Source organism: Podarcis vaucheri (genome assembly GCF_965113315.1).
Source record: "Podarcis vaucheri genome assembly, chromosome: 1".
NCBI lineage: Eukaryota > Metazoa > Chordata > Lepidosauria > Squamata > Lacertidae > Podarcis > Podarcis vaucheri.
Window position 1 is genome coordinate 75626756 of NC_138759.1, and position 15482 is coordinate 75642237.

Consider the following 15482-nt stretch of genomic DNA (forward strand, 5'->3'; position numbering starts at 1 on the left):
TCCGATTCCCCAGAAGCTTGATTGGTGGGTTCTTCCTTTGCACAGCCTGCTTCTCTTACAGACCCAAACTATTCCATTTTTTTTACAGGGAGAATTATGGGGAATGTTGAGGCGGAGCTTGGTTAGCAAGTGCCTTTCCCACAACCACCTTACAGTATTAGTTAAAAGCAGCTTCAAAGCAACATCCAAGTGCTAGATTAGCTTCTTACAGTTTTCTTTGCCATTAAAAGTTTAGATGTTGGGCCCCAACGTCAATAAAACATTATTTCTCCCACATTGTTGAGAGGAAAACACTGAGGTTGCTCCAGGAGGTGCATAAATCAGCCTGTTAAAGGGGTTTGAATCTGCATTGATTCTCTCTGGATGTGCTTAGCCTTGTTGAATTGCACACAACGATGATCACACATGGCACTATGTCAACCCATGGCTTAGTATGAACATGGAAGCTCTCAGAGATGAGGTCATGGTTTCTTTGCTTCTCCTCCAGTTGTTCTTCCACAGCTGCGCTGAGTCAGGCTTAACCTGTACATACGCTTACATACCCTTACATACACATAACCTTTACATACGCTTCAGATTACAGACGCTTCATGTTACAGACTCTGCTAACCCAGAAATAGTACCTCGGGTTAAGAACTTTGCTTCAGGATGAGAACAGAAATTGTGCTCTGGCAGCCCGGCGGCAGCGGGAAGCCCCATTACCTAAAGTGGTGCTTCAGGTTAAGAACAGTTTCAGGTTAAGAACGGACCTCCGGAATGAATTAAGTACTTAACCCGAGGTACCACTGTACTCCAGACCTAGGCTTGTGGTTTAGCTCTCTTCAAACGAACCATGAGCTGTAACCAAAGTTCACCCTATGCTTCACAGCTCCTAGTCTGGCTAGGAGAGATAAACCACAAGCCCTGGTTGGGATGACACGCTAAGCCAAACCTGCTTAGCTCAGCATAACAACAGAATGAGCTGAGGAGGAGGAGCATCTCCTCTCTGGCAGCCAGCATGTTTGCTCATTCATCCTGAGCTATGGTCTGGCTTAGTGTTACATGTGTGAACAAGATCAGAGAGTGCAACTAAACAGGAAGTAGATACATGGCGCAAATAGCAACTTCCTGACTTGATCTACTGTTTAGACCTGCCTTCACAATATGAATTTCTCTTTCTAACCAACCAGTATCTACTGATGTTTTTAATTGTTTTATGGACATTTACAGATCATTTTTTAAAATTATATTTTATATGCTGTAAGCTGCCTTGATATATACTTTATGAAAGTGGAGATTACAAATATTGAAACAACCAAATGGAGCATCAGCAAGCTCAAGGGTTTTCCCCCGCCCTCTTCTCTTTAGACGGGTGAATGCTCTCAAACAGAAACTGTGTCCGATGAAAACAAGAGCTTGATGTGGATCATCCTGAAGCAGCTGAGGCCTGGCATGGACTTGTCCCGCGTCGTTCTGCCCACCTTCATCTTGGAGCCGCGCTCCTTCCTCAACAAGCTTTCCGATTATTACTACCACGCTGACCTACTTTCCCAGTAAGCAGCGCCTGCCGGCTTTTTGATGATGCAGTGCGCAGATGTGCACCCATGTGCCAGGAGTATTAGTCTGCCTGCAGCTGGGATGTTTGTATGCTTTAAAGGGCTCCCTGATAATACGTGAGGCTCTCGGAGTTAATCGGCTGGTGCCGTAAATCAGGACAGGAATCCATTTCGGTGACCTTTAGACATCAACAGTTTATGGGAGCTGTGAGGAAAGCAAAGAAGAAGAAAAATGAGAGGTGCACTGATAAGATTTCTGCTGCACTCAGCCTTGCCAGTGTGTAATTGGCAATAACTGCATACCCAACCTATTCGATAGGTTAAGGTTTGTGGAACAAGGAGAGCAAGCATATAGGGAAGATGAATCCTGGAGCATTTTTTAAGCAGCAATAACATGTACAGTAAAAAACAAAACCTAGATGCTTTTGGAGGTATAATTAGGGGCATTATTATGCAGGCCTTTAGGTTTGGCAGACTAGGACTGCTCTCCTCTGTGCACTTTTCTGGGAATACTTTCCACTAAATACAGTGGATCTTACTTTTCAGTAAACATACATAGGATCTTGTGCAGTAGGAAACCTCCCCCCCCCCCCCATAAAGTGAGGCAGGATCTAAAATCAGGATATTTTAGTGTGCAGCCTTCATGAGCTGGTTTGCAAGGGGTGGGATAAACTTAAATGCTCTTTTCAGATTTCCAGCTAGCTTTTGGTGTTGACTTTAAGAGTCAGATGGGTAAAACATTTCAGAACACTTGCTATGGAATCTACAGTTAAATATCACTGACCTTTGTGTAAGTCTCACTGTCTCCACACTTTTTATTCAGATGAATGGAGGAGATGTGACACTTAATTTTCTCCATAAGTAGCTACAGTGTTAGGACTGTGGTGCTATAGGCTGTCTGGTTCTCTCAAGTGGCTTATATGACTGTAGATTTCTCCATAGCCCTGCATTTTTAATGGAGTAGCTCATGTAAAGCACCACTCTTACATTTTACTTTTACATTTTATGTCATTGATTTGTTCTAGTATTTCAAAAATTTAAACCTCTTTGGGTGCCTTGGGGAAAAGGTTGGCATATAAATGCAATAACTAAATACCCATAATCATGTAAAATTATACAGTAGCCATGAGCTAAGCTACCCAGCCAGGGTAAGACTTAAGATCAGGTGAAGACTCTTAGATGAAGTATTCGGACAGTTCCATTCAATTTAAGCTTCTTAGTATAAGTAAAAGATAAGTTAACAAGGGAGGCTTGAAAGGGATAGTGAAGGGTTTCCACACTGTGCTGCTATTGGTTCTTTTTGTATCTGATGTGATTTCATGTGTCTGTAAAACCACCTAGGGCAAACAGATCAGCTAATTACTCTTCTCCTATAGAGCTGCTCTTGAAGAAGACCCATATTGTCGAATCAAGCAAGTCTTGAGATGGTACCTATCGGGCTTTTATAAGAAGCCAAAGGTAAGATTATGCTTAACTCATACTCCAAGTATGCTATAGAACCCCTATTTATATTGGGGTCAGGATAATCTAGATACATAATTCTCCTAGCTAAAAGCTAGCATTGCAAGCCCACAATTTTTCCAGAATATTTTGTGGTCGAGGATAAACAGAATGACTAATGTTGGTTAAATAGTTATTGGGTGATATCCAACATTAATAATAGTCAGGGTACAAATATTGAAATCAATGAACTTAAGTTACCCTGAGTATAACTATTGTTGGATATCACTCTTTAAATATAGGGGATTACTCTTACAATCCTTCTGGAGACAGAGCAGATTTTTTAAAAAAAGAAAAAGAAAAGTAAGCTTCTCCCACCAAAAACCCTCCCAGCTTACTTAAGAGAACTCACAGGCTCAGGCTTGGAGCATCAGGACATTTTATTAATTAGTTAATTAAATTTGTATACCACCCTTCATCCACAGATCTTGGCGGTTCACAACATAAAAATTCAACTGAAAGCACAAAATACATGATAAAAACAAGAACAAAAAACACACACACAAACCGATACCCCACTCTTTCCCACAAGCACATTTAAAAGGGGTATAAGATGTTAATCAGCCCAGGGCCTGGTTGAAGAAGAACATTTTCATCTGGTGCCTAAAGGTGTACAAAGGAGGTGCCAGACAAACCTCCACAAATGGGGAGCCACTGCAGAAAAGGCCTGTTCTTGTGTTGCCACTCTCCAGACCTCTTGTGGAGGAGGCACACAGGGAGAGCTTCAGAAGATGATCTCAGGGTCCGATAGGTTCATATGGAGAGAGGTGGTTCTTGAGGTACTGTATTGCATAATGTTGTTTTGTGAGGTCGGTGAGCAGGAGAGGCAGGAAGCATGAGGTATTTCTGCTTCCTGTTCCATCTGCAGATTTTGTCTCAACTTAAAACTACTTTTTATGTGTTGCTCAAATAGGAATTCCAGTTCTCAATTCTTTATTTCTTAGTAATTTCTCCAGGAAGTAAATAGCAATTGTCCATGAAGTTTGAGAACCTCTTTCAAATCCAGCAGCTATTGCTCCTCAGTTCTCATGCTAAGACACTTCATTTTGTTTCAAGTCTTGTATTTTGGGAAATACCTCTGCTTTTCTTGTCGCCAGCTGAATGTTTCCATCTCTAAACAGTTTGGTAGCCAACTGATGGCTCCTTGGTTGTGGTTGGTTTTGCAATTAGATGGACTTTAGAAATTATGACTTTCTCTTTTTCTTTTCTTTTTTGCTTTTTTCTTTTAAAAAAAAATCCAAAACAAAAGACAAAATAGGAATTAAGATAATTTCAAAACTGATTAAGAGCTGAGCTTAATTTGACTTCACTGAAGTCTCAAAAATTGGCACATAGTTCTCAGACTTGGTCATTGTCCAGCGATGGTATCATCACTGGTATAATTTACCAGTAATGAAATATATTTGAGCCGCCCCCAGTGTAATTGCAGGGAAACAAAAGAAGATAGAGGACTTGCCTGCCAAGTGTCATGTTATCTTAATTGAGCAAAGCAAGGTACTCTAGCAGCACGAGGTGTTTCCCCAAGGGAAGGAAATTTCCCTGGAAATGCAGGGAGTTGATAGCACAAGACTTAATTTATTGCAAACATTTCCCAGTATCCACACAGGGAGTGGGTACTCAACTATTTCATAGAGTCATAGAATTGTGGAGTTGGAAAGGACTCAAAGAGTCATCTAGTCTAACTCCATGCAATGCAGGAATTACTCTATTGATTATTTGGGCAGAAATGGCAATGGTTTGGCATGCAGCCTCAAAAGCTTTCTATCCTCCTGCCTATAATTCTTCCTCTTTGGCACAGTGCAGTGAAAAATGCCCAAATTGCGCTAGCCCTAGGTGGAGATTTGCAAGAAAAACCAGCCAGTTCAAGTGGAGCTTGAGTAGATGTTGTGATGTGGACTCATATCTCCATCTGCATCAATTGTTCACTCAGAAACCTATTATACAGGATTGGATCCAGACGAAGTTAGTTGAACTTGGGTCTCACTGATATCAGCATGAAAAGTTTGTCATGACAAAGTCATATCCCACTGATCTTAGAGGGAGTTAATCTCAACTAATATAAAACCTATTGTTGTTGCATTGTTTATGTTTGAAAACAAATATGTATATGAACATTAAATTCTAACCCACAGATTGGGACAGTGTTCTATAATAATGTATTCTGTTTAATGCCTCTCTTCCAGGGAATAAAAAAGCCATACAATCCCATTTTGGGAGAGACCTTTCGTTGCTGTTGGTTTCATCCACAGACAAACAGTCACACATTTTACATAGCCGAACAGGTAAATCTGAGCAATTACATGCACCAAATTAAAACTGAACATTTTGGTCTATGTAGCACCATCTAAACTGAACCCAATATGTACATATTGTGTGTATTATAATTACAATACAGATGTAATTTTGTCTTCCCTTCCATTACAGGTTTCTCATCATCCTCCTGTATCAGCCTTTCATGTCAGTAACAGGAAGGATGGTTTCTGTATAAATGGCAGCATTCTAGCCAAATCGAAGTTTTATGGTAAGACATCAGAGTCAAACAGCTATTTATAGTAAGAAAGAGTTTATCCCACAGTCACTTTTCTCATACCAACTTTGAGCTCCTCTAGACAACCAGTTTATTCAGCATTTCTCCTGCTTTGCTTGCACAAAGTTTACACAAAGGTTGAAGTATGTCTTGTCTATATTGAGCATTAATTCTGATTTGTTTACAGGATGGTTATAAACAATGAGCATTCATCCTGATTTGCTTGTGGGCTATTTACACGTCTTTCCATTAAGCATTTGTTCATCCCACACTTTTCAAAACATTTCCCCATCACTTTCCTAACTGCAGATAGTCTGGGTCTGGGGTTTTTAATTATGTGAACCAGAAGGTCGTATTCAACATTGCACTAAGGTGAAGGTTTTGCCAGTGCAAGCATTTCTGTTTTCTGTAAATACTTACTATCAAGGAAGTTCTTAAGAGATGGTCCACTGAATCATATTGGCTTCTCTTTGTCCTGCTGTGTATTTGTAAGAGGAGCAGTCATGACATATACATCTGCACTCTTTTATCTGCAGGTAATTCACTTTCGGCATTGCTGGATGGACAAGCAAAACTTACCTTTCTAAGCAGCGGGGAGGAGTACATCATTACTATGCCATACGCACACTGCAAAGGTGGGGTGTTGTTGGGGCTCTGGAGGAGGGGGAATTGCGGGCCTCCTTCCCTTTCCAGGCGGGGCTATTTTTCTTTCCTTTTAAAAAAGAGAGATATATCACCAAACATAGGGATTTATAACTGTAACTCCTTAACATCAGGTCGGGCACTGCAAGATCATGGATCAACTTTTTTAAAGAAAGACAAACAGGATGTACCCAAGGCTGCCACACCACTTGCACAACAGATTTCTTTTTGCACTGTGGAACTTCCCTCCCCTTTCTCCTGCAGCCCTCTATGCACCATCATAATCTGCTCCAGAGGGTTTGAGGGGAGGACACTCTGGAGCATATTGGAGTGGTGGGGACACAGGGAGAGAGGAAGAAGAGGAGCCCACCAACTGGAAACAGAGACTGAGCTGGCTGTAATCACCTGCTGCATCTCATAGGTGATGAGAGTGAATACAGATGAGGGATTTTAATGGCAGGTCATAAATCTGCTACGCAAAGATCTGGTTACAGTGATCAGATGAAGATAAGCACCGTTTATCTTAAGCTGCACAGCCCATTCTAATGCATTTTTACGCTGAAGGTAAACCAGCAGAGCTATTTTTCTCTGGCATTGTGTGAACTTCAGACTTGCTCTGCTTGCAAATGCTCATCTTCAGTTCATTTCAGATGAAGTCAACTCTTGCAAAGTTTAACTTAAGTTGCAGAGCCCAATCCAATGCTTGTTTACGCAGATTTTTTTTTGGGGGGGGAGGATTTACTTGTGCCCTCCTTGCTCCTGCTGAGTCAGGTGTTGCTGCTGCTGCTGCCCAGTTGTGTAGCCGCAAGCGTCAGCACAGCTTTGGAAATAACTCCCTGGATTCTGCATTTGGTCTCCTGTTACTCTCAGGCTGACTCTGGCCCCCACCGAGGAGCAGGAGGAGGAATAGTGCTGATGTTCAGCAACATGGGTGAATTTAAAAGCATAACTATGCAAATTCATGGAGGGTGCTATCACAAGCTACTAGCCATGAGAGCTGTGTTCCACCTCCACTGCTAGAGGCAGTCTGCTTGTGAATACCAGTTTCTGGAAGCAGCAGGAGGGGAGAGTGCTGTGGTGCTCAGATCCTGCCTGTGGGTTTCCCATAGGCATCTAGTTGGCCCCTGGGAGAACAGGCTTCTGAAGCAGAAGGGCTTTCAGCCTGATCCAGGCTCTTCTTATTAGTGTTGGTGATTCCACCTTAAAGTCCTTGACTTCCACTCAAGAATCCTATTAAATGAATATGTCGCAGGGGCTCAGGATCCAAGCTCTTACTTCCACTTGCTTGAGATGCAAAATAAATCTGGGGGGGGGAAATTATCATGGCGATCCCTTGCCTCTTCGTCCAACTCGAATGAGAGCCATGCTGTGCTCCTCCCTCGTCAATTTTGTCCAGTGGTATGGAGGCAACAGGGGCTAAAATGGGACCCTGGTTTGGGTGCAAGGAGAGCCCTGGTCAGAGCCAGGGTTGGGCAGGGCAGTTTCAGCTGACCTGTATCCACCCACCTATCCAGTAGTCAGCTGTGATTGTCATGGGTGGTATTCCATGTTGTTCCCTGCATTTCAAATTTTACCCTTTTTCTGTTTTTTATGGAGTGCTGATTACCACAACAAGGTGAGGCTGTTTCAGGTTAATGTTATATAACCATTTTTTGTAAGGAAAAAAAAGAGGATTATTTTATACAGACCTCAGTCAATGTGAACGACAGGTTTCAGCAACTTATATGGTCTCTGTGCCCCTGATATCCTGTTAACAGTTTTGTTTCTGCTGTTTCTAGGGATTCTATATGGTACCATGACAATGGAGCTTGGGGGGAAAGTTACCATTGACTGTGAGAAAAGCAATCATCGGGCAGAACTGGAATTCAAATTAAAGGTGACCATCTTTGTCTTGCATTTTGAACTTGACTCCAGCCTGCCAGTTCCACATTTCCCTCCCCGCTTTTGCAGGTTTCCTTCCCCATTCTGCAATTTCAGGTGACAGGGCTAGGCTTGCAAGTCATCCCAGATTCTGTACAATGATCATGCACTTATTAAGTTAATGTTAATTAAGTTAATGTTAAAGTGAGGGTGGAGTAATAACCACACTTGCTGTTATTGGACATAAATATATATTAAGGTTCACTTGATTTTTTTTTGCTGTGTGCAGGGATGTAAAGGGGCAGCCGATGGATTATAGTATTGGTAAATACTGGGGAATGTTAACTAATCGAGAACATAAGCAGCAACAGAGGTTCATCTTGGACATATCTTATAAGGAGAGTGGGAAGCAGATTTTTGAAAATTGTTTTAAAAACAATTGGCTAAAGAAATAAAAGATCATGCAGAACGTATGTAAAGGGGAGATGGGGAAGCTGTGAATAAAATCTGAGACAGTCCTAAGGGGCAACAGCATCCTAATGGTGCTCCAAGTTTCTTTAAGGCTCAATAGTTCAATAGTTGCTGACATCGTCATTAAGTGCCCATCTCTAAGTAGCAGTTGCCCCACATTGGTGCACGCAAGCATAGTGTGTAAACTGAACTTTTCTGACTGTGCACTAAATAATGTTATCTGATGGCTTGGCCATGAGGCCAGTTGAGCACTTTCGCCATGCAGCCAGGTGACATATGTGCCCATTTGACCCACATCTGGGCACATAACAATAATTTTATGAACTGTTCTTTCACGGGCAGTTCCAGAAATCCAGACAAGTTCAGCTTGAGTCTTGGATCCTGGCGGATCTCTGTGTTCTTGGCTGGCCTCCAGCTTCCCCACCCCCCCCACCCCCGTGGGCTGAATTGTATTTTTCTTCCTCTCTCTTCCCAAAGCCATTCTTTGGTGGCAGCACAAGCATTAATCAAATCTCGGGGAAGATTAAATCAGGAGAAGAAGTGCTGGCGAGTCTCGATGGACGCTGGGTAAGAAATCGTAATCTTCTTTGCTGACAGTTTTAAAAAATGTCTGTGTGGAGTGCAGGAGAGGATGAGGGCCAGCTGGGAATAGGGTTGCATTTCCAAACTACTTTGAAACAGAGCTTGATTTTGAAGCAAGCAGCTCTCGGGTGAAACAGATGCAACAGACAGTTTTATTTGCTCAGACATAAATCTTGCTGTACAGGTTGCCTCGAAAGGCTCCAATTCTGATAGCTTACCTTGATTTCAATCTAGCAAACAGAGCATGAGTCAAAGCTAGTAAATAAAACTTTCTACCAAACTGGAAGGCATCTGGAGCGACGCTGGACACTTGGCTGGTAGGGTGGATTCAGAAGACAGCTACCCACATTTCCTCTTAATTAGGGGGAGGCAATGTGTTGCTTTCTAGATGCCAGCAAGGACAGAGGTTAGGGTTTATGGGAGCTGTAGTCCAAACAGCCTCCAGAGGGCACTCTGTTAGCTACCCAGATTGCTGCGGCCTTCACATGAAGCCTGGCTGACAGTTCTGTGACCTACAGAAGTCATGTGTATGTGTAGGAGAGCCTTCTCTTTTGTGATGCCAGTAATAATACTGATTAATGTTCTCCCCATTGGGATCAGATGGGACTAACCATGAGGGGCTTCAACTGACAACTGAAGACACACCAGTTTACTCAGACACCCTTACCTTTATCTTTTTAATTGCTGTGGCGATATTTAACTACGGATGATGATGGTGTTGGAGAATAACATTTGAAGCAAATCTCCATGACTTGGGGTATAACTTTGAAAACATTCACATCCAGGACCTGGCTTTGATAGCAGACTAGCATCAGGAATCATTAGCTTCGGAACATGTCATATTGTATATCTTGCTACACATGTCATAAATAAATTCCCTGTACCAAGCTGTGTAAATTATCCTTCTGGTTCATCCTCTGGGGGCAGTTGCAGAAACCAAAGCCCATCACCTATTCAGACTCAAAGCAGCGGAGTTGAATTAGTGGTTAATTTTCAGAATAAACTAACAGAGGACAAAGATGAAATGCTGGTGGCATTTGGATCATTAACAGACAGGGGACCAGGAATGTCATGCTAACAACTGCAGCCTGCCTTTCTGCACTGGTGTGTTTCCTGCTTCTCTGGGTGGTTTGTGGCTAGTTCTGCTGAGGTTTTCTCCCATGACAAGGACAGGGGGGAGGTCAGGTACTGAAGAGGTGAGGGCTCAGTTTTAAACAACTCAAGGCACAAGCAGAGGAAGAAAAAGAAGAAGCAGCTCACAGGCCACAGAGAATCTAGACAAGTCCCAGGGTGAAAAAACCTGGGTGTCCCCAGTCCTAGCCTTATAGGGAAGCCTGCTATGATTGTATTAATTGTAACATTTGCTATATAAATAATAGAAATGCCATTAGTAGAGGTAACTCACATCTCACGCTTATTCCACTTACGTGATCACAGCTTTGCATGCAGAGGATGTGAATAAATAAATAAATGGAGAGCAAAAGAAACCCACTTTCCATTTATTTATTTCCCCACCTGTGCAAAGCTGCAATTTTGGGCAAGGGCTCTGGCAAATGCTTACTAGGCTTTGGGACGGAGAAGGGAGGACTCTAGGACCCTGCTGGAGCCCTCCCACCTCCTTCCCAAAGCCAGACAAGCAGCCCTCCACCTTGCAGGGGACCTGGTTCCAGATGTCCTGGCTTTGAGTAAGATGTGAATTACCTGTAAATGAAACAAACTGATTGCATGATTCCTGAGGTGTATGAGTCTTTGCAGAACAAGCACAAAAGCTAGATTCTTGCCCCAAAGAGCTTACAATCTAGTGTTCCTGCATGGAGAAGATAGCAAAGTGAGGGGAAGGAAAGGATGAAGGAAAGAATGGTGTATCAGAAGAGTATTGATGGCTTCCTTTCCTTTCACTTAGATCTTGCTAAGCCTGTGCTGAACACCTCTGCTGACTACTTTATGCCAGCACTAAATTCTTCTTCTTTTTTCAGGATGGAGAGGTTTATATAAATGACCTGAAAAATGGCAGCACAGATATTTTCTGGAATCCAACCAGTGAGGTCCGAAAGCAGAGACTGAAGCGCCACATTGTGCTATTTGAAGAGCAAACAGAGTTTGAATCTGAGAGGTAATGCAGGCAGATTGTTCCGAGACAGAAATATAGGCAACATGCGCTCTCTCTCTCTCTCTCTCTCTCTCTCTCACACACACACACACACAGAGTGTATCCCCTCCCCCCACAGCACAGCTGGGATCTTATTTAAATTTAACAATGGACTGCTATGAGCACCCACCTCTGCAGTATTAAAAACATGCCTGGCGCCCCTGAACTCCATGACTGCCTTGGCCTTGCTACAGACATTTATACTTGATTCCTTGTTTGTTTCTCAGGCTCTGGCAGCACGTAACCAGTGCAATCAGCAAAGGAGACCAGAACAAGGCAACACAAGAAAAGTTTGTGTTGGAAGAGGAGCAGCGGAATGCAGCGCGGGAGCGGAAGGACAATGGGACAGAGTGGAAGCCTCTGCTCTTCTGGCACGATCCTGCCACAAACGAATGGCACTACAAATATGAAGAGTGAGTGCTCTTGAGTGGAGTGTGGTGGCTAAAAGGGGTCTGTGTCCAGGTACACACATTAGAACAGTGGACTTAGAGCACATCTGTGCCACACTCTTAAAACTGGTGGAGCAAGCTGGTTTTCTGCTGCTCTAGAGGGTAGGACCCAAACCAGTGAATTCAATTTACAAGGAAGGATATTCTGGCTAAATGTTACTGATGGTAAAAGCTGTTTGACAGTGGAACCGACTCCCTTGGAAGCTGCTGAACTCTCCTTCATTGGAGGTTAAGCGGAAGTTGGGTGGCCATCTGCCAGGGATGCTTTAGCTGCATTTCCTACATTGCAAGGGGTTGGACTATAGGACTCTTCAAATTATATGATTCTGTGGTATGATAAATCTTATATCTGCACCCAGAGCTATGCAGAGGGGGGCAGGCAGTTGGGTTCATTTGCCCCAGGCCTTGGAGGTCTAAGTTGGCTGAGGGCCTCCGCTAAGGACTGGCTGGTTTTTTTGTTTGAGTTTATAACTTTATTCTAACAAGACTCATGCCCCAGGCCTCAGAGAAGCTCCAGCATGTTCCAGTGACTCTGAGAAACTGAGCACCAATTTCTGTTTTTTTCCATGCAGTCACTAAAGCAATTGTCTTTTAGCTGTATGGAAAATATGGTCATGTGGCCTGCCTTCCAGGGTTGTTAAGGTAAAAATAAAGACTGTACAATGTTGGAGGGTCACAGGCTCCCCCGCCCCACCAGGTTTACAATGACTACTTTTGTTGTTGTTTTTGGCCGCACAGTCCTTCTGTGTTACAGCGGAAGCATTTTGGTGGGGCAAAATAGGAAGAAATTGAATGTGCATATTCATATCTGCTCTATGCAATGTTGAAAGTGTTCTTGTACATTTGGTGCATATTGCTACTAGTAAGCAGTGGCTTTTCTTTCTTATAAATTTCTTCTTCATTTTCAAAGTTTGCGGCCCTGGGACCCTTTGAATGACATTGCCCAGTACGAGAAGGATGGCATACTTCAAACCATGCAGAGGCACTTATCCAATCGAATGTCAACTCACAAAAACATGTGCAACAGCAACCAAGTTGCACGGCACAAGGTAACCGGCCATCTCCCCAAGAAAGTCCACATTTTCAGTGATGCTTGGGCAGATGTACTCTCCTTCTGCACTGTATCTGCAGAATCCTGGTGAACTGAATAACATCTTGCTATTCCACTGTCACTTTACCCTGAGCCAGATTTGGGACAACGCGATCCCACTTAGGAATACACGGGTCCAGTGATTTGCTTTAAAAGCTATAACCACTATCTGATTTGCTGGATTTTGATCAGACATTTTGTGTGGCTTGTCCTAGTGGATTTTTTGGCACAAATTAAAAAAGAAACGCTTTGCAATTTCACTGGTGTGTTTAGAATGATCATGAGAGCTGGTGGGCGTTGAACTAAATGTATAAATGGGATGTGAGATGCCTTAGCCATCCAGCAGGTCACTGAATAGGGGACTGGGCTTTAGAGACCTGGATTCAAATTCCAACTACTTGACTGGCCTTAGGCAAATTATAGCCCTCAGTTCTTTATCTGTGTGATGGGGTGAAAACGGAAATGATAGACACACACCTCTACCTTGTGAGGCAGAAAAGGATGAGGACTGTGCTTTCTGCTCTGACCTGTATGAATATCCTAGGTTGTGATTATGATTATAAGTTACAAGGACTTGTGGAGAGGGGGAAGAAACAATGAGGGAAGCAATGCCCTTTCACTTTTATCCCCAGTTCTTTTTATTAGCTAATGCAGGTTGTGAGTGCCAACAAAAAGAAACAAAAAATGTAGAAACAAGACGGCAGTATCGACACCCAATACACCAATAAACACACACACAAAATTTTAAGTGGTTAAAAATAATTAAGAACTTGTTGTGGAGTGAACATGCTCAGTAGCCATGAAATGTTTATTGTCTGTTGGAAAAGTGGGGAAGGTTGGGAATGGAGTATTATGGGGGAGGCACAACTAGCTGCCTGGTGCTTTGAAGAGGAGTACTCTTATTAGAAGATGAGGTTATATTGTAACATTTTGTTGCAGCTACCATTTGCAATGCACTAGTTTGGACCCCCTGAACTATAGTGTTACTAGGAGGGGAGCTTTAGGAGCCTTGAACCTGAGAAAATTTATTTAAGATCATCCTCCTTTTATTCCACAGAAACCAGTATGATTACTTAGGGATAAGAGGGCTGAGGATTTCAGCCTAAGATTAAACCCTTGAGATGATGGATTCTATAAATTGCATCCTTTCTCTTCAGAAGTCTATTTTTGCTAGGCAGATAAATTGGTATATCTCATAAATAATGGTAGTCAGAACAGGAATAAGAATAATGGGATTTTTTTGTTTGTACTCTTCAGAGGTCTGCAAATGATTGTAGACGGCGTAAAGCCAGCGATCAACCGTCCAACAACAGTCAGAACACTGAAAGTAGCTGTTCAACACCAGAGTCTGTACAGGAACTTTCAGATGATGACAGTAAGTATCTTTCAAGGTTCTGATACTGTGCGCTCACTCTCTCCATCCATATCCTGTGTTAAGTCCTATTGTCATCCCTTGATAACGTAATCCTTTTGCACAGTGATGGAAAACGCTCAGATATAGAGACTGATCTTAGGGACAAGTTACATATTTTTATTAGAAGATCAGCAATTTAACATTTGAATTATTTGAGAACGCTCAGGTGGGTGCCATCTGGACCCGACAATTTACCAGTTTTTAGTTTGTCTACCGGGCCTAGAACTTCATGTCTCATCACCACTATCTTCCTCAAACTTGCAAAAGTTAGTTCAGGCACTGTGATCTGCCATGTGTCGTCCGCAGTGAAGACAGATAGAAAGAATTGATTCACATTCTCCACAATCTCCTTATCCTCCTTTATCATGCCTTCAACTCCCTTCTCATCCAAGGATCTACCGATTCCCTAGATGACTTCCTGCTACTAATATATTTAAAGAACTTCTTGTTGTTGGTCTTCATGCTTTTAGCAATGTAGTCCTAAAAATCTTTTTTAGCATCCCTTACTTTCTGCTTGCACTTTGTGTTGCCAAAGCTTGGGTTCATTTTAGTTCTCTTCATTCGCACAGGACTTCCATTTTATTTTATTCCATTTATGAATTCCCTTCCATTAAATATGTTAAAGTGATTTTACACCAAAGAAATAATTAAAACTGTTCCATGTGTAAAAACAATTCCATATATACAAGCAATTAAAAACAATTGCACATGTAATAACCAATTTCTACCCAGCAATATTCAAAATGTGCATTCTTCCTGAATCTCTTTTTCAGAGCTCATTCACATACTAGTTTTGCTAGGTTTTTGCAGATACAGGCATTGCCTTCATGGGAAAGGCACATGGTTGGGTCCAACAAAGCCATTACATGAGTGGAATAACTTCCATTTGTGCAACAGAACTTCTCTTTCACCTGCTAACCATCTAGAGCAGATTTAAGGGGTGCAGTGTGGGAGTAGAGTGAAGGAAAATCCTGTTGCCTGAGCGGAAGTCACTGGATTCTACCGTGAAAGTGTAAGAGGAATTTTTTTCACAGATCTGTAAAATCTGCAATACAGTATTAGCATATTAAACATATTAGCTTAATGAACCCAGAATCAAGTCAAACTGATGAAGTACAGCTTCCAAATTACCTTTCCCCCATGTATGTTAGGGGTGATTCTCCCTGGGAGGAGGAAAGAAAACTTCAGAACATGGGAGGGGGGGTAGGAGATGCCCCCATTTACCAAACACATGTGGAATCCAGCTGTCATCTTTTCACCACA

General features: G+C 42.5%; 1 protein-coding gene across 2 annotated transcripts in view; it reads left to right on the plus strand.

Moving 5' to 3' along the window:
* Window positions 1-15482, plus strand: part of OSBPL5 (oxysterol binding protein like 5) — a 147967-nt gene that overhangs the window by 129488 nt on the left and 2997 nt on the right. For both annotated transcript variants that reach the window (XM_082193151.1, XM_082193152.1), the window contains exons 10-20: window positions 1348-1532; window positions 2912-2993; window positions 5219-5317; window positions 5460-5556; window positions 6099-6197; window positions 7983-8080; window positions 9013-9102; window positions 11094-11230; window positions 11494-11679; window positions 12626-12764; window positions 14063-14180. In XM_082193151.1, the coding sequence (XP_082049277.1) occupies window positions 1348-1532; window positions 2912-2993; window positions 5219-5317; window positions 5460-5556; window positions 6099-6197; window positions 7983-8080; window positions 9013-9102; window positions 11094-11230; window positions 11494-11679; window positions 12626-12764; window positions 14063-14180 (1330 nt within the window). The remainder of the gene's footprint in view (window positions 1-1347; window positions 1533-2911; window positions 2994-5218; window positions 5318-5459; window positions 5557-6098; window positions 6198-7982; window positions 8081-9012; window positions 9103-11093; window positions 11231-11493; window positions 11680-12625; window positions 12765-14062; window positions 14181-15482) is intronic.